At 48.5% G+C, this 24,457-nt stretch overlaps 1 protein-coding gene across 4 annotated transcripts in view; it reads right to left on the bottom strand.

Moving 5' to 3' along the window:
- The window catches only part of grik2 (glutamate receptor, ionotropic, kainate 2), a 255,945-nt gene that overhangs the window by 85,839 nt on the left and 145,649 nt on the right, over positions 1–24,457 (bottom strand). For all 4 annotated transcript variants that reach the window (XM_030101914.1, XM_030101916.1, XM_030101917.1 and 1 more), the window contains 3 exons: positions 24,060–24,167; positions 18,376–18,489; positions 5,097–5,303 (listed from right to left, as the gene is read on the bottom strand). In XM_030101914.1, coding sequence (XP_029957774.1) covers positions 5,097–5,303; positions 18,376–18,489; positions 24,060–24,167 — 429 coding nt within the window. The remainder of the gene's footprint in view (positions 1–5,096; positions 5,304–18,375; positions 18,490–24,059; positions 24,168–24,457) is intronic.

The following is a 24,457-nucleotide window of genomic DNA, read 5'->3' as shown; positions in this document are numbered from 1 at the left end:
GAGAGTCGTGTTCTCATATCTGGGCCGGGAAAGCTTGTTGTGCTGTTGACAGTTAATAAATCTCCCGCGGCGTTGTGACTATAGATGCTAAACATTCGCGGCAAGGTCAAGTGGTTCATTTCTCAAAAGTGTCTCCTCTGTTGTCTCAGGAAGGTTGCCATAGATCATCACAGGAAGCGGCGACACATGAAAAGCCTCACAGATAATCACAGATAACGGCCACACGCCGCACGCCGCCGTACGTCCACGTGTCGTGGAGCCGTCCTGGCATGTCGGGGTTCCTCGTCTCTTCGGGCCTGCTCCGTCTGTCCGATCCGGCGATCGCAGGACGATCCCTGCAAACACCTGACCGTCCGTCACGGCGGCCAATCACAGCGCCGATCAGGAGGAGGGGAAGGAGGACGAGCGAGGAGGAGTGGAGGGAGGCTTGACCCCTTGTGGGCGCCGCTTCTAATGAGGTCAGATATCGACGATCGCCACGCAGCGCCTGCTCGTTTTCTGCCCAGGCACTTTATCCTGACCGGGACTTTGTCGGGTGTAATGATCTACACTGTGAGCAGACTGTGTGTGTGCGTGCGCGTGTGCGTACGTGTGTGTGTGTGTTTTAATAAGCTCTGTGGGGGAAAACAACTCACGACACAATCCATGCTCTCCTGGCGTCGCTGTGCTCTCAGATTTGCCGGTTGTTCCCTCCTCTGTTGCGTCCTTGCTGTCGGTTCTTTGTGTGACTCTGCTGCTCGTTACGTCTCATTCAGGACATTTCCGGCTGAGAATATTGACCGATAACGGAGCAAAACATGTTTTAAAAAGCCACGAAACCACGGCACGGGAAAAGAGCGAGCAGAAATCGCTGCTCGTTCGTCCTGCGATTCTTCTTCATACGAGCGAGCGCTCTCCATCTGAACTCGCCGGATTTCAAACAGGAACCGTCACCGCCCGTTTGGGAAACGTGTCTTTGGGATTCCAGCGCTTCAGCTTTATTTAATAAATGTTCTTGTTTGTGATGCACATTCTCCATCAGTACAGTTTGAACAACAGAATCTGTGCACCAGCTTTGATCTGCTGGTAATTATTATTCAACAAAACTCCAATCAGTGATAAAAGCATCGTTTCCAGTCTGCAGGGTCGATACCGAACAGGAAGCTCCACCAAGCAGCCAAATGTCCTGGCTCTCTTCAGTCTTCACCCGTTCTAAAAGCGTTTCCAAAGGGAAACTTTCCTGGAGTTTCATGTCTCTGACTGTGTTCGAAACCGCACACTTACCTCCTACTCATACTAACTTATTGAGTATGCAGTGTGTTTACACTGGCAGTATGCGGTTTGTGAGTATGCGAGAAGTTCCCGGATGTATACTGCATTCGCCACAAATGTTGAGTATACATCGTGGGTTTGCTGCTCATACTGAAATTACCCAAGATGCAACGCGACGGACAGCGGGAGCCGATGAGTCGATCTTCGTTGAAGAGCTGAAAAAACTCTCCGTCGGTTCCGTTAACGGGACGACGGTCCAAACGGTGATGTTAAGCGAGATATTTTGCTGAAAGGTTGGCTTCTTGTTTTCAAAGTAAAAGCACAGATTTATCACTGAGGTGTTTTTGCATGAGAAAGGGAAAGGGGTGGTTTATTTTGGTGAAAATAACCAGAAGTAAATAATCATTGCTCACTGCGCTTCGCTTAAATTTCGCCGAATTCTTCCGAACAAAATCATAAACGGCTGATATTCGGACAAATAAACAACACACTCGGCTCTAAACCACCACTTTGTCGCCTAATTTGAAAAAAAAATCTTGATAAAGTTCTACATTTGAAGAGTTTAGAGCTAAAGTGAAATCAGCTTTTGTAGTATGCTGTAGTGTGAACGCTTTGCATACTGTCTGATGGACTGGGTATGCAGTATGCAGTATGGACAGTATGGGTATGGAAGTATGTAGTAGGCAGTATGCGGTTTCGAACACAGCCTCTGTGTTTACATGACAGCAGCTTTTTCAGAACGGGTCCCAAGGTGGAACTTTCTGAAAACACTTCCACTCCATCGCCGCGGAAATGGAGGGAAACACTGTTTTGTGTGTGATTACATGACAAAACAAAAAAAGCCCTTCAGTATAAACTCAGCCTGCTAACGACATGCTAGCTACACCATTTTTAGCGCTTGTCATCTCTGTTAAAGTGAGCATCGTTTTCAAAATGCTGCCATGTCAACATGAAACTTTGTCCTGTGAACAGAGTCGAAGTCTAAGAAAGATATTTCTCTGACGTCCATCAATCACATGAAGAACTTGATGTAGTTCGTATATGCTAATATTATATGTCGGATCTATTCCAGGTGTGTTGTTGGATTCGTCAGCTGGAAAGCCAACCATAAACTTCGTGGTTGTCTCCAGCTGGTTCAGATCGCGTTACTGTAAGACCCAGTTCGTCTGAACTCGGTAGAAACATGCTATGAAAAGTAAGTTTCCCACACGCATGTCCCACAGCAGTGTGTCGGCTGCAGGACACGCGTCATCAACACGTCACGGAGTTAAATTCTGAACGTGTCTGAAAGCCTGGTTTGAGCTGAGAGCAGGGAACCGCTGAAGAGGAGACCCACTGATCGCTCCTGTGATCACACTCCGGCTTCACAGTGCTGACAAAAGCAGACTTTTAGTGAAAATATGACCACAAACTACCCACAGTGCAGTGCTGACCTGAACGCTCCCAGCGGACTGCTGCGGCGGTTTTTAACCATCTGAGACCTCATCAGTGCCTCTGCGGTGGCTGTTTCAGCAAATAACGGAGCTGAAACAGTCGCAGCGATTCCTCTGCTGCTCACAGCGACAAACCAACGCGCCTCATTCTGGTTTGGGTCCGACGCCGAAAGAGAATAATGACCCCCTGTGGAGCGTGTGGGACTTTTCTTTCTGACTGGAGCAAAACGCAGATCACGCCGCCTGGAATGGAGCTCGTCAGTAGAGCCGTCCTTCCCACGGCCTCCGAACTCAGTGGTGAGGGACTGTCAGTGTCAGAGTCGTCCTCGGCTCAGGGGAAAAGCTGCAGACCCCCGCCGAGACTCCACAATGCTCCCCAACGGACCTAAACCTTCACATGAGAGCGGTGGCGTCGCTTGGTGCTGGGCGCCACTGAAAATAACATCGTCCTAGGCTTTACTTGTTGTTGTTTCATGCTCGCTGTTGCCAAAGCTGTCCGTCCCTGGGAGAGGGATCCCTCCATACTGTGGTTCTCCCCAAGATTTCTTCTTTTCCCACTGGGTTTCTGGAGTGTTTTCTTGCCGGATGTGAGGGTCTAAGGCGGTGGTTGCTTCGTTTTGTCTCGTTACTGTGAATTTCACATATTAACATTATGCTTATTCACTGTTTTTATTTTTACCAACCAATGTAACATCTTGAAGCCTCTGAGGCAGCTGCTGTTGTGATACTGGGCTATACAAAAATAAATTGATTGATTGATTGATTGATTGATTGAAAACAGGACCATTCAGAAAGGCTGCAGTCCTGGACGTCAGTCCACGAGACGCCCGGGAAGAATTTTACTTTAAACAAGTGTGAATCTGAAACGCTGTTCATGTCTACAGTGTGTTGCTCTCTGCTGAATGTGTGTGGCTTCGTTACAGAAACAGCCAACAGCTCCAACTAGTGGACTGGAGTACTTACTACATCATTTCTATAGAATTAACGTTACGGTGTAAATGTGAAACTCTTTTCAATTAAAAACCTAAAAAGAATGCTCTGCCACATGGACCCTGAAACCCGGAGCCTCGGTCTCCGCCTGGAACGATCCTCACGAACACCACACAACTCACCAATTCACAGAACAGTGAGACACTCAATAACCCTCACACAGGCAGTGTGTGGAGAAGAGATCAAATTAAAACGCTGCGGCGCGGAGACTGAAGACCACTTTAGCCTGAGTGCACCGCTAATGCAGGAGCATGCCGTCGCCCCACAGAGAACCGGGGAACGTCAGAGCCGCGCACAGCTGCAAACCATTTGCAGGGACTAAATTAAAAAGTGAGAGTGAGAGGCTGACGGAAAGATGTTCCAAGCAACACTAAATATCTCTCTGCTGGTTAAACTACCTCTGCAACGATCCCACAGACGCATTGATCTCAGCGCCCGGCGCTGTGGGAGGAGCTCGCTCCTCTAATCCTGACGGAGAGCCGAGTCTGGAGCCTCTTCGTTCTCACCGCAGGTCAACTGTTGACCATTTTTCATCAATTACTTCAACACATCCTCCCAGTTAGAGCCATAATCCACAGCCATGAAATGTCTTGGAATAGGTGAAATAATGTATTGATCACAGTTCCATGCAGCGTCCACCACAGCGCCATCAGAACCTCCAGATCTAAACTGTTAAGTTTTTCTCTGTTGTGGCGCAGAGTGAATGTGAGGACAATGATGAAAATCCAAACAATTACTGCAGAAAATGACCCCAATCGCAAAAATAAAAAACAAAAGAAGAAGCCAATTTTAATAAAACCTTCTAGTCTAAAATACATGAAATGCCCTTGAGAGTTGTCCTGCCGCTGTTCCGCTCCTCCTCCGCCGCTGACAGCAGGGCTCTGAGGCCGGTTGGTATCACTGATATCTCCGCTCACATCTCTGCTACGCTGAAGGAACTTGTTTAATGTTTTCGTTGAAATTTCTACAATTTTCTGGGAGATTTGGCTAAATTAGATTCTCATGTGTGCCACTTTGGGCCCACAGGCCTCAGGTTTAACAACCCCGATGTAAGTAGTATCCTTCAACATAAGAATTATTGACGTTATACATTTCAAATATATACAAATCAACTAAAGTTTGTTGAAATATTAATGAAATATGTTTAAATGTTAATTTATTGTAACGTATCAGTCACTTCAGTGTTTGTCTTTCATCTCAGCTTCTGCAAAAAGAAGAAGCACTGAAGCTCATCTGTGTGCTGTGACGTTTCTAAACTGCAGTCATTAACGAACATGAATTCACTTTCAGAGTGTATTTATCCCTGCGACTCTCACAGGCCTGTAGTTTGACAGGTTTGACCACTAGAAGAGAAAAGTCACGTTTCTCCAGGAAGTTCCCTCGTGTGATGAACTGTGTTGGCCTCCCGCAGCCTGAACTCACGTGGTCCATCAGCTCCTTCACCATGCCGTTCCACTGGCCCGTGTTCTCGTCCTGGGCGCCGTAGCGCCCGTCCTCCACCAGGCGCACCTCGTAGGTGAAGCCCAGGATGTTGGCCAGCTCCCGCAGCAGGTCTATGCAGTAGCCCTCGAAGCGGTCGTTCCCGTACAGCGGCTTGTCCGACTTCTTGAACATCACGTAGGGCTCCTCCTGCGGGCGACAGATAAGGCTGGTGACGGGCCGGCCGATCGCGGAGATAGGCCGTGTGTGTGTGTGAGTGTGTGTGTGTGTGTGTGTGTGTGTGTGTGTGTGTGTCAGCAGTCCCAGTGCTGTGATGTAGGCTGGTGCAAAGTGAGGCATGACCATAATCAGAGATAATCCCCCTGTATCAATGGCTGCTCTTCTCAGGCGCAGCAAGCTGGCTTCAGGCCCGGCCGCTGCCAGGACACCCCCACCTCCACCTCCACCTCCACCTCCACCTCCTCCACCTCCACCTCCACCCCCACCCCCCCACCTCCTCCACCCCCACCTCCACCACCACCTCCACCTCCACCTCCACCTCCACCTCCACCCCCACCTCCTCCACCCCCACCTCCACCCCCACCTCCACCTCCACCTCCACCTCCACCTCCACCCCTCCACCCCCACCTCCACCCCCACCTCCACCTCCACCTCCACCTCCACCTCCACCCCCACCTCCTCCACCCCCACCTCCACCCCCACCTCCACCTCCACCTCCTCCTCCACCTCCACCCCCACCTCCACCTCCACCTCCACCTCCACCCCCACCTCCACCTCCACCTCCACCCCCACCTCCACCCCCACCTCCACCTCCACCTCCACCTCCTCCTCCACCTCCACCCCCACCTCCACCTCCACCCCCACCTCCACCTCCACCTCCACCTCCACCTCCACCTCCACCTCCACCTCCTCCTCCACCTCCACCTCCACCTCCACCCCCACCTCCACCTCCACCTCCACCGCGCTTTGTCAATAAGATAAGAGACGCTGATAGTCGGACACAAAGCGAGGGGGGAGCGGGAGCGGCGCCCCGGCAGCTGGGGAGATTACTAATGTCTCTTTTCAGACGGCTTCCTCTGCCGGCCGTGTCCTTCTCCTCCGCCTCCCTCCGCCCTCTGCCTCTGCTCCGCACGCCATCTGTCTTTGTTAGCCTTAGACGCTCGATCTCGCGGCACGTCCCTCATTTCTACGACTCCCTCGTCTCTCACCAGACAAATAAATCCCAAAATATATCTCCAAGCAGGTGTTGTTTATCGTATAACTGTGCCACGACTGAAACAAAAAGAACAAAAAAAAAAAAAAAAAAGGTTTCATTAAAGATTGCTAACAGCTTTAGCACATTCCGCTGGCAGCAGCGCTAACAGAATGCAGTCCGGTGGTCGTTTCTCTGGGAAAAAGCAAAGCGGCAGGAGGAACAATGGCGTTTACAGGACGTGATAAATGTGCTGTGTCGTGGCTGCAGTAGACAGATGTCTGCTGCAATCAATTCCCCGCGCAGCATTGTGATGATAGAAAATTACTGCGAGCCACATAAAGAAGCGGGAAGAGCGGCGTGACGGCTTTATTGACACTTGTAATCAAAAGGCGAAGCTAAAAAGTTGATGTCCTTCCGTGAAAACGTGGCGCTCATGTCAACCGACGCGGCGCCATCAAAACCTCCAGCGCGGCGCTAAACTTTTAGCTCGATGCTAAATCACCGTCCATCTGGAGGCTAATAAAGTCTACCGGCCAGTTTTACGGCCTGCCGTCACCCCAGTGGCGGGAGAGGAGCAGCGTCCGGACTCGCTCAGACCAACATGACCCCTTTCAGCACTAAGTATCATGGGACGATACTTCCTGGGACTTTATAGCTAAATTGAGAAGAAAAAAAAAGTGAATTTCTGTTATTTTCTCATCTTCTGTTCCGTCATACTTCATCAGACTGAGGTATTTGGTGATATTAGGAAGTTAGTCAGTTATTTAAGGTCCTGTTTTCATTTTCATGTGGAAACAGAAAACGCTCTGTTGTGTTTAGCTGTCTGTTTACATGACAACAGTTTTCTGAAACACACAGTGAGCGGCCACGGCTCGGTCTGGGGTGATGCCCATATATTCATGAGCTGATAGAGAGATTACAGTAAAAGTGTAAGAGACGGTGAAGCCTGAGAGGCCAGACTCATTTTTCACCGTCTGACTCACATCTGAATGCGAGTCCTTCACAACGGTGACGGCAGACGATTCAACACAACCTTCTGTGAAACGGCGACACACAAACAACCCGTGCAGATCTTTTATTTCCCGTTGCGTCGCCGTTATCTTTTATTTGTGTCCCTCCCTGAAGCAGGGCCGGGCTGGAACGAGCCGCTGTAACCCGGCTTTACCGGCGCCGCAGCCATCAATCCCACGGCTGCTGACACAGCTCGCTACACAACATGGTATATGTGCCCGGTACAGTACGGCTCAGCAGCCGCAGGACGGCCGGGATACTGATGTAATCTTGATGAAAGAGCAGCAAGTGCCGTCCACATGAAGATCGATACCGCGGCGCCCGCAATGTCAAGACGAGCGGCGGGGTTCCTGCGTCCGCCGCGCCGGAGCTGAAGGTGAAGTGGGCGGAACGCGGCTTCTTCCTGTGCTGTGGAACACCGGGCGGGATCCACGGCTGGAGACACGCAGCTAACGCTAACGCTAACGGCGAGGATGGGAGGTGATGGGAGCGCATAAAGAAGCTTTTTGTTTTTCAATTGGTTGAATCGAACAACCCAAGGTACTGTTTTCCTCGCCCCACCGTCACCATGGTAACTGAAACACTGCCTCCAGTGTGTGTGTGTGTGTGTGTGTGTGTGTGTGTGTGTGTGTGTGTGTGTGTGTGTGTCCAGGTAGCTTCTCTGGACCTCAGGACTGAGCAGGAGGACGACTCTCGTCGATACCGCCAGAGCATGAAGGGAGCAGGCGAAGGGGTTTTTCCTCTCTCTCTCTCTCTCTCTCTCTCTCTCTCTCTCTCTCTCTCTCTCTCTCTCCTCCATCGTTATTCTGCTGCTGCTCGTCCGACCGGAGTCCTGCTCAGAGAGCAGAACGCTCCCCGTCACACTCAGGACTGGAGAGCTTCTGCTGGACCGGCTGAAGCGCCTTCCCATCAGTCCGCGGGAGAGGACTCTCTCTGTTTCAGGACCACTGTTTGATGTAACTGAATCTGGAGCTCAAACACAAAGAGGGAACATCTGACGGTAAAAGATTCCACGTAAAGACCGAGAGGTCAGCCGCGGGTCGGCCTTCTGCGGCGAGCGTTTGATGTGGGAGTTTGTTGAGAAGTGATGACAACATGACGCAAGTGGAGGAAAACGCTGATCGGACGGCGCGGCCTCGCTCCCAGCATCGCATTCTCATCGCTAAGTGAACAACAACCGTGTTTACAGGCCGGCGTGCTTCCTGTCAGAGGTGAGGAGCGGCAGGATCGTCACGACAGAACCAACCAATGAGGAGCCAGTCCTCTGGATCCCTGCGGTTCCAGTGCCAAGGCTGTGATTGGCTCATTGAACCACACTGGAATCCGGCGCTGAACAACACGTGAACAGAATTCCACTGTGAGTCTGCGGTGATCGATGAAACCCGTTTCCATGGAGACGGCGTTCCATTTACAGCAGCGCCGTCCCGTGAACAGCTCCCTAAAACACGACGAAGGGTTTTCTGTTTGAAAAGGTTGCCTTCAAGGACACACGATTCTCGACTGTACTGGTTTGATATGTGTTTGAGATGAAGCGCAGCAGTGGATTTCATCTCGGTAGAGCTGACTTTAAGCTAAACGCCGTCAGTGCGGCGCAGACATCGTTGTCTTGTTGTGAGGAAATGGGATTTCCCGACTGCATGGAGGCTGCAGCGCGACTCGCCGCCGCTCTGTGCCACGGGAGCGTTTCCCCTCGCTGTCTCTTGGCTGCCATGTTAACTGGAGGAACAACTGTTGCAGCATGTCGAGCACAAAGAAGCGATTGTGAGCCCATTAGCAGCTTGTGACCTCCGACCCGCTGTCGACTGGGAAAGGCGCTAATTATCATAAACAGTCGCCGGGCACGTAAACAAAGAGCGGCTCTCAGCGGAGCGGGCAGCCATACCTGCCGTCGCTTCGTGGACTTTATCTTCCATCTGTGGTCCTGAGGCTCGTTTCCTCGGTTCGCAGGTTTCTCCGGATCCGGAGCCTCACAGCTTCTGCTACCTGCAGCTCAGGAGCTCCGGGTGCAGAACCAGGAAGAGTCTGACTCACGCCACATTTCCCCAAAACGGGATTATTGGTCACTCATTGGAATTACTCCATAACAGTGTGTGTCTGTGTGTGTGTGTGTGTGTGTGTGTGTGTGTGTGTGTGTGTGTGTGTGTGTGTGTGTGTGGTGAGACTCAGACCAGCAGAGACTGAACAAATTGGCTCTTTTTATGAATTTAAGCTTCAAAAGGAGACGCGGCTGAAAGGAATTCTTAATGGCGTGGTTTGATTTGAGCGCCGCTGCTCTGCGGCTGTTATTCAGGCCTCAATAATCACTTTAACGCAGACTCTCGAACTCGTGCACACGCCGACCAGCGAGGCTGCACGCAGCACATGCTCATGATGCAGCCTGAACACACAGCAACTGACGGTGGAGGAACGGGGAGGGCAGCGCCACTTCGTCAGCTTATCTCAAATTACACATTTTCTTCTGTGCTTCAAATTTTATTTTTTACTTAAAAAAAAAAGTCACCAGTTAACAGTCAGTTACTTTCAGTTTTAATGAATTTTTTAATTCTTTTTTCTGATCAAACGGTTTTGTTTTAATGGTAACAAACACTGAAAGTCTTGCTCTGTTTTGTTTTCCAGGGCGTTCAGACCAAAGATCACCACGGCTGGAGTTCCGGCGTATTTTCATGGAATAAATCGTCTTCTGTGAATCTACACAAAATATATGTGAAGTAAAAACATCGAGTTTTAAAATGAATGTAAAATCATGTCAGCATGTGGAGTAATTTGAATTATTGAAAATAATGAAGTTTTATATGTGATTTATAAACATGTATATTTTTTAATTTATCTAATGAAACAAATACATATATATATATATATATATATATATATATATATATATATATATATATATATACACGTGTGTGTGTGTGTGTGTGTGTGTGTGTGTGTGTGTGTGTGTGTGTGTGTGTGTGTGTGTGTGTGTGTGTGTGTGTGTGTAAATATATTACTAGAAAGTGGTATTATTAAAAAAAAAAAAGGTTTTCAGTCTAGAAATATACAGTCACAGTCGGGACGGGTCCTGAATTCAGTACTTTTAAAGGTACTGATGGAATTCTGTCGGTACTACTACTGATTCACCTAAAATCAAAAATGGCACCGTGTTCCAGTACTCGAACGCATCGTGACTCAGAGGTAGAGGGAGAGTTGGCAGATTTCCATACTGGACCTGAACACAGCGTTACACTCAGGGGCATAATGCCGTCAGCAGCTAGCATGTCAACAAACAAGCGTGGCTAGCAAGCGCTCGAAAGTACGGCTCCACTTTTCAAAATGCGATGCAGATTACGCTGCTGTGGCGGGAAAACTTCTAATCTGAGGAAGCTCCTGGTGAAGAAGAAGTTTTTATCTCAAGGCTGAGGAGCGACCGGCCTCAGATCTACCGATACAACTGCCTTCAGCACTGTTAGCATGCTAGGACCCACTAGCAAGTCATCGTCCGCAGCAAGCAATAAATTAACAAATTTACATTTATTCCGACATAAACACACAAAACCAGTAGTCCAGTGGTCTGGACTGGATCCAGCCGCCCGGCGTCCCGCCGCCGCCGCCTCCTTCCACCTATCAACGCCCGCCGTCAATGAACAGGAGGCGAGCTGCAGCTGTTGATCAGCAGAGCGGATCGCCTCGCCGCCACTCAGACCTCCCTGGTCAGGAGGGGACATTCTCCGGTGACGGCAGGGGAAGAGGTTTACCGTGGACATGTCTCTGAAGACACCTTCACTTCGCATCTGACAGAGGAAGAATCCAGGTTTTGTGCAGTGAGGGATCCATGAAGAGGCAGCGGGGTCGGCGTCTCTTCGTACCTCACGTCTTCTCTCCCCTGCTCTTTTAAAGACTTTCTAAATTAATACACTTGAACTTTTTGGTTATATTATGCACACAAGCTCACTGGAAACAAAATATCTTTAATTCATTTCTTCCCCCAGTAAATAATAGTGGAAAATAATTAAAATAACTTGTTTTTGTTGCATATTGTGAATAAAGCAACTTTTCTGTGTATTCAGACACACCTACTCCCCCTGTGTCTCCTGCAGCGAGCCGGCTGCAGACGGAGGACGGTGCATCTTTAATTAAAGAGAAGGGGGGGAGTAAAGCAAACCTAATTAAAGCTCCAGCACTTCCACGCCTCTCTGCAGACTCTCTTAAACACAAATCCAGGCCCATTCTCCGCCAGCAGATTAGAAACAATAGATTTAGTGTCTGGCTGAAAACAAACGATACCGCCTCATTTGAGTCATTTTTAAACATTTACTTCAGCGATATTGATTCTGTGCAGCGCGGCGATGCAGCCGGTGAGTCGGCGCTCCCATGGTGCACCGGTGCAGCGGAGGCTCGTCTGCCGGGTCACGCTCCAGAGGAATGAAGGAAGCCATCAACACGGAGCGTCTGAACGTCAGCGGGACGGGATTAGAAAAGCTCTTTCAAGAAAATAATCTGGTCAAAGCGGCATCTCGCCATCAGCAGCTGAGTGAATTAACAGAGTTCAGCGACGGTCAGAGTCAGAGAGCGCGGGGTGGAAGCTGCTCTGAATGATAGAAACACATTAATGCATTCACTTCTCAAATATTAAACATAAAAATATGGAAAGTGCTGCTGCCATGTGTGGCCATGAGCAAGGCACCAGTCCTATCAGTGAGGCTGCGCTCAGATCAGCCACGCTGTGGCGGCTTCGGGCCGAACGGGAGGAAAGTGGAAGGACTGGTCAGGTTCCGCTGCCTGCAGCACTCGCTGCTGTCTGTGCTGGGAGTCTGCATGTTCCTCCAGGTGTTACGCTGTCCTCCAGACACACTCAGTGACCCTGACTTGTCTTTTTGATGCTGATCTTGTGTCGTTTGCTCCCACAAGTGATGGGAGGATTATGAGATCAGATGATTCATAACTGATCATGTCAAAGATGGCAAGAGATCAAAAAGGGTAAAATCTGAACATCCAGGTAACAGTGGGTCATGTCGCTGCTCAGTAAATGTAAAATGAACTACTTCTTTAGTTTATGACCTCAATAATAGCTGTGACTGAACAATATGTCCTCCTGCAGATGTTCACTGATGCTCCTGGAAAAATCCATAAATGTGTTCATGAACACTTCAGATCAATTGTTGAAAAAGTTTTCAGATGAACAGAGGTTGTGTGCAGAAGTGGTGGCGTTTGAACGCAGACCGGAGGAGGAAGTCTAAATGATAGTAACGGAGCGGCTATGAGGCGCTGACAGAGGTCCGTCTATCGACCGAGGCTCCGGCGCCGACGGAGGAGCTGGAAACTTTCTTGGCTTCGGGCCGGAGCGGCTTCCTGCGGATCGACTTCTGCACTCGGCGTGCCGCTCCGCCTGACCGCCGCGTCCCAGAGTGGGCGGGCGCCGTCGTGTGGGTCGACGGCGGCCCGGTCTGTATCAGCGCTGGCGGAGAGTCCGGCTCCGTCTGCAGCGCCGACCGGCGGCAGACACGCTGTGGCCACTGAAGCACAGTCTCTACAGCCGCACATAGTTTGCTCAGCATCAACGTATCTCCATACTGTCCTGATGATGTCTACGTTAACAAAAATGCAAATGTAAAATGCAGAAACGCACCATTAGAATCACCGTTTCCATGTCAACTCGAGGAGCAACCGGATCATCACCACTGATGACCTCTGACCTTCTGTCAGCATTGCTGTTACCCGTGCATGTGCAGAGGAAGTGTTTACTACGACGGTGACGCTCAAGCACAGTGGCAGCCTTTCTGAAAAGTTTCCCCGTTTCCACGGAGACGGAGTCCGAGTGTTTTCAAAAGTTTATTTTTTTTTCCTGTTTCCACGGAGACGGAGTCCGAGTGTTGTCAAAAGTTTATTTTTTTCCCCGTTTCCATGGAGACGGAGTCCGAGTGTATGAAAAACAAAAAAAAATCCTTTTGTCACTTGAAAATACTGCGATAAAATCAGGCTTGAGTTTGTAAATCCTTCAACACTGCTGGTGTCAGTAAAACAGGAAACGCAGCATGCTGGTAGACTTGATCCTGTCGTTATGGTCTGGAAGCTGAGTGCCGGGCGGGGATCACCTGCTGTTTGGAGGGCAGGGGAACAACCTGTGTGTGAAGGTGTGTGTTCTGCATCCGCATGCAGCCGGCCTGCGGACGATCGGACTACACCGGCTCCCAGAGACACGTTAGAAAAATGAGATGCATTACACAGCAGATAATCACCGGGATCTGCTACGCTAACAACATATGTTTGATGGCGCCGGCATTTAGCTTAATGGAGCTTTACAGTACTTATTTGTCACTGCGAGCCAGTAATTATTGCAACTGGCCCGGTTCATTCATTATTTTGCCACATCTGTCTCCCGGTGAACGTGACACGTTGTGGAGGCCCGAGAGCTCTGGCATCGGCTCGTCGGCCTGTCCTCTCATCCAGGAGCACTCCTCCTGATTACTGACAGCCGAGCGATAATGAGGGCTGATCCCTCGCTAAAGGTCGCCTCATTTCTCCAGCCAAATGTCCCAAATGACTGGTTCCACTGTCCTGCTCGCCGCAAACCCCAATAATTGATTGAGATGATCCAAAGTGGAGGGAAATACATTATTAGCTCTGTTTCCCAGTCATGAGCTGAGAGCGCAGCTGCTGCTTTTCCACAAGAAGCGTCTCTGCTGTGTGGTTATTGTAGCTCATGCTAACACGTGGGATCTGATGGCGACATTAATAAAATAACCACAGAGAGACGACACGGCGGCCCAGTTGGCTGCAGCCTGATCGGACGTGCCTTGAATCAGCAGAGGCTTCTGGGGGGGAGCGTGTCAACTCTGCACATTTTCATCCCAGCATAATTAAGATATAATAAAAAATAAAGAGTATTTTTTACAAGGCAAATGTTTTTTTTTCAGGACCTTAAAGTAATCACTGTAAACACAGAATTTAAACAAGTTTAATCACCGAATTCAGACGTTTAACAATTTCTAGCAGTACGTTTTATAGCATAATGTAATAACAGAAGATATGAGTCTAATCACAGAGGATCAGAGTTTAATCACTAAACTGATGCAGTAAACTGGATAAATTGTTGCATATAAACAACAGATTAGTATTTCTGGGCTAAACAACAGTAAATGTAGTCGTTTGGAGACAGAAAAAAAAGATTTATGCCACATGAAGTTCAAACGTCAACGATATCTTCAGTGATGACCTGCAGGATTTGTGCAAACAGCATTTATCCTTCCTGACCATCGTTTTCCCCCCAAACACACATTTCAACATGTCCCATGGTGCAGCAGTGCAGAGAGTGGACCTGGTCCTTCTGGTACATTCTGAGCTGCTGTTCCTATTTTTAGGCACAGAATCATCATGAACAGGTACAGAAGACCCTCCTGGACCTGGTTCTGGACTGGGCCAGCTCCTCTGGCTGGATTTCCCTTCACTCTGCCCGCATGTTGAGTGTGTCGTCCTGAATCGCCTGGTGCTTCAGAGGGCCGGTCTCCGGCGGCGGCTGATGAAGCGCTGCTTGTTCCTGGAGGTGGAGGCCGGCCTGCTCCTTGCTCTCCGCGGGACATTACACACTATATTATCTGCAGCTTCAGCCATTAGCCTAAAGGTACTCCATTTCCACCGCAGCATTAGGGCAGCGATTTCCAAAGTAGATAAACTGTTGATAGGCCAAGATCTCCACTGTAATTACATCATGTTTTATAGAACATAATCCCTGAGAAAATGATGAGAAGCCGGATGAAAGTGTGCATCAATCAAATGTAACAAACCCAATTATTGTCAGCCCTCCCTCCTTTTGCTCGCTGCTCACAGCCATCACACGTCTCCCCATGACTCAATCCTGATACGGCAATTACAGCTGCGAGAGTCTTTGCTAATAACTGCAATCCAATCACTTCACAGCACGCGCGGAAGGAAAGAAGGCCCACGATAAATAATGACAACCCGCAATTTACTTGATATTGTTATTTTTACGCTTGCCTCCTCAATAACAGGATCATAAGTGGCTTTAATTTGGCTTGCTTCTTCAGCCCCCCCCCACCCCCCCATTACCACGGCTGTCACATGGCGAGGAGCGTGTACATCAGGGACACAACGTGTGTGTGTGTGTGTGTGTGTGTGTGTGTGTGTGTGTGTGTGTGTGTGTGTGTGTGTGTGTGTGTGTGTGTGTGTGTGTGTGTGTGTGTGTGTGTGTGTGTGTGTGTGTGTGTGTGTGTGTGCCGGAGCTATGTTGTCGACTGCATAATACAAATCGAGTGATAAATAAGTAACGCCACATGTTTTCTGGTTGAGCCGTCATGCCAGCCTCCAGCTGCAGCCCTCTGCTGGCTCTGGGCTGAATGTCTCAGGCACAGTGTGTGAAGTTCTAAATAATCATTTTATTTATTTATTTATTTATTTTTGCATATCAACTCAATTTTATAGAACGGCTCATTCTCCAGGATATAAACAGCTACAAGTGCCACAAAAGCTGGAATTGCTTGGAAAAAAATGATAAAATAACTAAAACCGGTGAAAGGGATGAAATAAAACATGAAAAAGAATAAAAGGAGGAAAAAAGAGCAAATATATGAAGGTCTGTTAATGGATCCCAGCAGCTCCAGACAGCAGCTCGGTTCTCTACGGATCAATGAGACGCTCAAGGTGCAGCAAACCGGAGGTCAGGGAAACAATCACTGTTAATGCAAAAGCTTCAGCTGAAAGCTAAACACAAAGAGAAGGACATCCAGACACAGCAGCTCCAGATAATTCAACCAGATACAGGAGTTTCATTGCATTATTAGTTTTCTGCTGATCTGACGGACTGAACAGACCCTCCCTCAGATACCGGCACATGTCACACGGCAGCTGCTTCTTCTGAGACGCTCTGAGAACTCCCGTCTTCTCAGCTTTCACGCAATATATTGCTCATGCTTTGTTGACTCAAAATGACAATAAATAATGAATATAAATATACTATAATACAAATATAAATAAAAGTGATTAATTCCCTAAAATTGTATGAATTTTCCTCTGCGAGTGATTTTATTTGGTGGACAGCGCAAAGCAGCTCCTACCGGGCTGACACAGGGCAGAAGGAGAACGACTGAAAGAGTAAAATCAGCAAACTGCTCTTCTGGAACTACAGACACGTGATGGAAAGAGAAAGAACAGTGATCTGGTTTGAACCTCTGGAGCAAGAGGACAAACAGCGTTATAATGGAGAACAGATCGGTCCTGTTTTTGTGTTTCCATTTATAATAAAGCAAAATTAAATAAATCAATATCACAGTTTTCCACAGAGGTGTGGATTGTTCAGGCTTTCAGACTCGCAGCTGGACATATGGAAACGTTTCCTGATGACACCTGCAGCCGGTTGAATTAACACTGACGCAGTTATTCACCTGTGCAAACGTCGGAAAGCGCGGCGCCCTCACATTCCGGGAGAGTCCTGCGGTTCCGACGGCACTGAGCGCCAGAAACACAACGTGCCTGATAAATGGCTCCGCAGGAAGCAGAGCCGTAAAGCATGAAATCTTATTGGACAATCAATCAGTCAATTTTCACTGCCTGAGCCTGCTTCCCCCAAATTGGAGTCCTCCACCGTGGTGAAGTCAACTGGCAATTTGGGAGTGCAGTGCTTTGGGGTACTCTACTTCAATTGAGCCGGAGAGCTGCATCCCTAGAAAGTGCTCTAAAAAGAAAGGGCAGCTCAGGCAAAGCACTGAAGGATTTTTCAAGAGGAAAAGCTTAAAAATAATGACATCTTTGGAGAGAGTCTGTTATGGCTGAGAGCTGTTCGAGCCCTCTATAATTGGTCCCACATAAAGCACCATTACAATTTGATTTGACTATAAACAGACATTCAGAGCTGAGGAATTTGATTTGCATGTTGCTGGTCCAAAATGGCACAAAGAGGTAAGTCTGTTCGATTTCATTTTTTCTCAAGGCGGAGGGAGTATTCAGAGTTATCATTTACCTACAGGAGGAACACAGCAACGGAGAGAATCCTCCATCAAAAAGGGAAAGTCTTCCTGTTCTGGAAGATTCTTGGCAGCAAAGAGTCGCAGCATTTTATGAGATATGGCATCATTAAGACGTTTTCACAGATATTATACTTGATCACTGAATCTAGCTTTGATTCTGCTTTGAGTACTGTCTGTTAGCTGTTGGATCATTAGAATCCGTATGAAACTCAACGGTTGTAAGTAAAAAATAACATGTTTGATGAAGCTCATCTCAGCACTTTCTGCATTTCTGACTCTGAATCATGAGAAACCAGTGAAGCTTTACTGATCAGTCATCCTAACTTCCACGTCTTCAGATTGAAACTGCAGGTTAAAGTCATTTTGGACATGACCCTGACCACACATTTGGCTGTTGTTGAGCACTCAGAAATGAGAAAATTTTACTTTTTAAAGATATGAACATGGATATATGAGGTTACCATACTGTCACGATGGAAGGACGGACGGACGGACAGATGGATGGACGGATGGACGGATGTTGATTTCATGCTGGTGGTTTGTTCCCCCACATGAGGCCTTTGCCTCCGCCTGTAGGTACAGTCACACAGTCCTGCCCAGGAACTACAGTCACACGAGCATGTCCACGCCGCGGCCTGCTGCTGGCTGTGTGGGAGGACTCTGGCCTTGGTTCACTGTGCGATTTATCTTAAGCTAATGAGTCACCGTGGATTTACAACAGCCACCCAAAGGACCTTATTAGCCATTTTCATTCTGCTTTAGTGTTGTGAATCTCACTGAAATATTCACAAAAAAGACCAGGAAGGTAACTGCCGGACAACAGCCCCGGTGCTTTGAAGGCCTTGAGGCAGTCGCCTGCTTTACTTGTTAATCCACATATAAAACTGAGATTCTGATGCTGACGAGCAAATCAATTCAGTAAATCACGGGAGGGCTTCACAACACCGCCTACTGGATACAGAGGCAACGACTCCCACCTCAACACGTCTCCAGCTCCACAGCGGACTGCCACACATAGAGGCCACGGCCATATGGGAGCCTGCAGACGCCTGGCTGTGAATGAAGACCGGCCGGCGGACTCCCTGCGGAGAGCACGTACCAGTATGGTGGAGACGACCAGGGACCGATTGGACAGGGAGTCGGACACGTTGGTGGTCTTCCCCTTCTGGTTCTCCGTCATGTTTAAGCCACTGGGAGGGTCCCAGGTGCCGATCTGTGGAAGGAAATACCTTTAAGTCACATGATTCTCGTGATTCTGCCTTCAGAGCAAACAGCCGGGAGTCAAACGAGCTGAAGGGAAAAATCCACCGCAGGTTCACAGCGAGCGTCCACCGCTCGGCTCACTTCCTCTGCAGCAGGGAATTCAATTCAGGAGATGAATAGTTTTACTTACAAGACTTTTGGGGGTTTTTTTTGCTTTTTTTTTTTTTACATTTCTCCTGCTTTTTTGTTTTACAACAGAGGAAAACATTAAACAACCTGAACAAGGAGAATAATGGATTTGTTTTTTCAGTGTTTGAACGCTTGTGTTTAACTGTCTGTGGATGCAGTGGTTTTTCTCAGAAGCGCTGCAGCGGTTTCCATGAAACGTCTTTACTGTGACGCTTACTGTAACTTGACCTTCAGAAATATGATATTTATGAGTTCTTTATTTATTCCACACCAGAGGAGACTCTGGTCCATCTTTATATCTGACAGAGCCAAAGTCTCCTGGTTGCAGTAACTCTACCCCACCCACTGACTCCCCTCCCCAGCACTACCCCACCCACTGACTCCCCTCCCCAGCACTACCCCACCCACTGACTCCCCTCCCCAGCACTACCTCACCCACTGACTCCCCTCCCCAGCCCTACCCCACCCACTGACCCACTTCACCAGTTTGCACCTACTTTTTTGGAATCCACAGCTGCACAGTTTAAAAACAGCGAACACCTTTCCAAAGCAGCTGAACACCCCAGTTCCACTGCCTGATATGTTTTATCTGTCATGTTATGGATGACAGGTTTATCAACGTGTTGTCAGTTACTCAGTGAAGTTACTCAGATTACTTAGCTGATAGAAGATACTCTATTACTTAACTTCCCCCCCTAAACCCTCCCTACGTTGACGTTGTACTGCGTCAGTGACAGGCGGGCTTCCAGCCGGTTTCCTCCTGCAGCAGCAGTGGTTTCTGCTCCATGCTGTGGATTAGTCCACAGTGAGGCTGTTTTCCCTCCACGCTGCGCTGGCAGCCATACTTCACATGTGCTTTGCAGTGCAGATATATTCCATACTCAGAATAACACCGACTCTCCATTCTGGCGGAGAACAACGTTCAGAACCCCGAGGACGGCGCTGACAGCCGTGTGAACCCGGAGCGCCGTCACAGGGAGCCCTGCCTCCTGGAGCCCCAGCCCACAGCGGAGGAGACGATCCGGGATGCCGGTCGACCCCTCGGCCCGAAGAGGGGAGGCGCAGGGGCCGCCGGAGAGGACGGCGAAGCCGTCAGATTACGCCTGAGGTTGCTCTCTGAACACTCCAGCCAGCGCCTCCGCTCTGAGCATCACTCCAAGCCACCACTAACACTCCATCTCACACCGCGCCCAGACACAGCCGCTCCTCCGATAGGCTTTGTAATTGCAAATCAACTCTTTAATTCCGGCTTCATGACGCTGGAGGGCTTCTGAAGGGGTTTTTATTAATGGAGTAAATTATTCATGGAGGTGCCGGCGCACACACACGGCGCAGAGCAGAGGTCAGGAGCTGCTGAGAGGCCGGCCCGGCGAGGATGCGGGGCTGTGAAGTGTTTTTCTCTCGCACGCTCGAATATTGTTTGTACCGGCAGAGTTAGCGACTTCTCCACCCGCCGGTAATCTCATGAATCTTAAATGGACCGCCGAGCGCCGGAGAGACGCCGTTCCTGGAAAGAGAGGCGCACCTATTGATACGAGGAGGCGAGCGCGGCCGGGTGTGTGCGGCGTGACAGAGATGAGCACACCCGGGGGTTTTCCAGAGCTCAGTGCTGAACACCGTGTCAGCTAAACGGCGCTAGCATGGAAGCTTCCTGCGTGTGCGTTGGATTGACGAGCTGAGTGGCGTGCTGGTTATCTGAAGGCTGGTGATGCGGCTGCTTTCTTTGTTCTCGGGTTCATGGCTTCAGGCTGCATGTTGGGTGGCTTCTTATGATGCTAGCATGCTAATCAGCTTGGCATGGCAGCTCGGCTAGCTCCAGATAACACCACCGGCAGTGGCGCGGCGCCGCCTTGCTGTTTCCTCGCGTGCAGAATAATGTTGCAAGGTGGAAAACTATTGAACGTCGTCTGTTAAGTAAAGAAAGGAAGTCTTCTCTGCTCTTGTCTGAGATTTCAGTGAAATTAAAAGCATCACCATTAAGCACAACTTAGCTGAGAACCATGCGTCGATTCTAACATCGTCTCTTTGTCTCAGAGTCAAAATGAAACAAAGTGAAGCAGCGTTTAAGTTTCTCCGCTCCTCAAGCTTCCTGGACGTCTGAAGACCGCTGACACACTCTCTCCTTTCAAATCAGGGTCTAAAATGATGCTATTTGCACAGGCTTTCCAATAGACAACAGATGTACTTATTTTATTAGCTTTATGTTAATAAAGCTCTTACTTTAAATATCCTCCTCTTTATGCCGTCTGTCCCTTTAAATCATAACTGGAACACTGATCGAGCTGAAATTTGTTCCTTGAAATTAACAACAGTGCTGCAGTGGAGAGCGTCCTCCGTTCCTGGGGAGATGGAATATTTCTACGTTGGACGTATAAAGTGAGTCCACTGTTTGTGAGGGAACCGTGTGGAACAGCCTGGAACAGCGTGACGTGCAGACTCCTCTGACCAGAGGACGCAATATTTGCAGGTGATTTGGCACGAAAAATACCAATATGGATAAAGCACATGGGTAAAGTTAATCAAATGAAAAGGATTAGAGTGTGAGATATTTTTTTTAAGAATTCCATACTCCTAATCTCTCAAGGTTAAGATTCCTAACTGCTTTCTTTAATGCAGTTCTCTCATTCTTTGATAAAACCCTGTGGACTGCCTCGTGTCTGGACGGTGCTGTGCACATAGAACTGGCTTAATGATGTTTGTCTTGATAGCTTTGCAGTTGTCTTTGACTATTTTTCTTCTTCCATTAGCTTTTGGACCGGTTCAGTGTCCCCCCCCCCCCACCTGACCCTCTTATATCTAATCCTAACCCTACTGCTAACTAATGCAATACATTTCCAACACTTCGCTTTATGCATCCATTCCTCTCTTTTTTTTTTTTCTTTTACAGTTTATTGAGAGCTCTGACTAAAATAACAGAAACAGCTTGAGTTGCTGGCAAGCTTTAAAATCAATCTGCGTGTTGTTATCTGAATGGATCTGATGTCTGCTGTCACCAGCTATTTGTGTCGCATAAAATGTCAAATTCACTCGAAAAGCTCAGACTAAAATCCTCCTTCACATTCAATCTGACGCTTCTGGAGTCGCATGGGGATATGGCTGCAATCAGATCTGGGATATATATCACCAGCTGTGCTCTCAGAAAGGAAACAGAGAAGGAAACATTAACTTGTCACACTGGTGTGTAAAAACGTTCATATAGTGTGATTTCACAGTGAGGGGTGAAGCTGGCAGGACAGGGAGGAGAATGAACTGCTGCAGGGACCACGTTTCTGCTCTCAGTCTGATTCCACTAGTCTGATTAAGATCAATTCATTATAAACTTTCAAATAAAAAAGACTAGTAGTTCTGATATTAGTGTCACGCTTTTCAACTGGAGTTTCTATTGTGAAACAAAACATTAGAAATATAAACGTACACAGCTTTTAGAGTGAGCTGCTGTGTTCCAGACCAGAAGGGCTGAAAGGTGGCGACGGAGTCGACCTCTGCTCTACACCCATCAGCTTCAGCCGCTGTGGAGGCTAGTGCTAATGCTAATGCTAATGCTAATGATGCTAATGATGCTGCTCACTTTCATGTTTCTGTCTGAATTTAAAAATAAAAGACCTTGGCAGCATTCTGGGTGTCTGTTTACAGGACAACAGGGCTCGGAGCCTCTAAATAAACAACTTTTCGACAGCTGGCTGTAAGGTGGAACTTCTCTGGTTGCTCTGCTCATGCTGGAGTGATAAACCCGGCGGCCGGCAGAGCGGGAGACTCCCAGTCTGGATTCCAGTTTATTAATCTGGTTGTTTGCAGGGTGAGAATCTCCGCCATTAGCATCCAGTTCATGCTCTGTCCTCATGAAAGCCATGGACAGCCTGTCGCTCTCTGCGTGCACGTGTGAGTATTCTTATTATGAAAACAAGCTGCAGCGCCACCTGGCGGCCTGGCGTGCCACCACATGGTTTTCTGGATTTCTGCTGTTGCTATGGAAACACACAAAAACAATGTGTTCTCACTTGTAACATGATCTTGGTTCCGAGAAAAAGTTAAGTGAATGGGATGGAAAGAGACAGCAGCTGTGCGACTCTTTCAGTCATGAACAAAGTGATGAATAAAAACGCTTGAAGGTTTACTTGTCCAAATGACTGTTTCAAAATCGTGAAAAAGTAGTAATGTTACTGTACTGTGGTACTTCACAGCAGACTGTTTCATTCACAGATGTATTTTCTTTACAAAACAGCATCTATTTCATCTGACAATGAACAAAAGCACCTGGTTCGTCCAGACTAAAGGAACCAGAACTGCTTGACTCTGAACACATTTTTTCAGAATCTTTGTGCCACTTTGGTAAAGTCAGTGACAAGCTATCCAGCTCACTGACAGGGAGCGTGAAAGGTGTCCCGCATCTGATAAAACACACTCATTTCAATATGCTATCAAATGTTCAATTAATAAAATCTGTCTTCAACATGCTCATTAAAAGTCCACTTCGATGCTGCCTGTCAAAATGCAGACTGGGTGTCATTTTGGATAAAAATATTCATAATTTAAATGTGACATTTGAGTGCGGCCTGGCGGCTCGGGGTGTTTCACTAATACGTAGTGCTGAATTTCAATCTGGTTCTTTCTTACGTGTCACAAACTCTCATTTTAAACCTGAACCTCATAACAAAATGTAAAATCAGCCTTCAACATTTGCTTTGAACCGATGTTAAACTTTTGGTAAAGTTCCTGGGAGACTGCTGACAGCCGGGTCGATCCTCGCACACTCCCTGGACGGATGAATCCAATTTATTTTCATTTACAGAATATTGCTCTTAACAAGGCTTTGTGGCTGCGTCGCAAACCTCCTGGCAACCAGGTCAGACAGACACTGGAGAGGACTGGCGGTGCACAGGCAGCAGCCATGAAAACCTGCACTGTGCCACCGTGATCATTGCTGGATTGAACCCTTCTCCAACCTCTGAAATGCTGCTGCTGCTGGTCTGAAATCCAGCTGCTCGGCCTGAGAGACACCCGTCTGGAGCTGGAGGGCCACCGCAGACTGCTGAGTCTCAGAAAAGCTCTGAAACCTTCTGGAACCACACAGCTGTCTGAAGCCGTCGTCTGCAGCAGGGAATCGATCATCTGCGAAATCTGCAGAACCTCCTCCCTCCAGGATCAGTACCGAGGAGAGTGCAGCATTTCTTTTTGCTCAGGCATGAAACAGTCATTTTTCTCCAAGCAGCATTTGGGAAAAGCCACGTTTCTGCATTACATGACTGACTGGTCGGATGCTAACGACAGCTCCACTGCACTGCCTGGTTTTCAGCACCACACATCCCCTCATACCACGCTTTCACCGTCATGAAACGATATCTGTCCTTCTGAACATCCAGGAACTGTACAGAAAGGACGGAGGACACACACCTTCTCCAGCCCCTCCTCCTTCAGGCTGATGACGTCCAGGTCGAAGTCGGTTCTCAGGCCGTTGGTGCGGTTGAAGGTGATCCTCCCGGTCAGGCCGTCCCAGTGAGCCTAGAGAGAGACACAGGCAGAGACGCTCAGCTGACTGCGCCGCCACTGTCTGGTGTCGGTGTTTGAGGAAAAGCCACAGTTCTCCCTTTTCCCCACTCGGTCTCTGTTTGCACAGTCTTCCCGGCATCAAGGTGCCTCCTCACTCTGAGGCTGCATCGGGAACAGTGGGGAAGCAATTACCCAATCTTTACAGATATTTAAGGGTGTGATAGCATACAATGTAGCATGAAAGTGGCTCAGAGCGGGGAAGGCTTTCTGCTCAGGCACGGCGAATCATCAGAGCGCCGCGG

This window comes from Salarias fasciatus, chromosome 11 (assembly GCF_902148845.1).
Source record: "Salarias fasciatus chromosome 11, fSalaFa1.1, whole genome shotgun sequence".
NCBI lineage: Eukaryota > Metazoa > Chordata > Actinopteri > Blenniiformes > Blenniidae > Salarias > Salarias fasciatus.
Note: the sequence above shows the minus strand (reverse complement) of the source record. Positions and strands in the feature narration are given on the sequence as shown.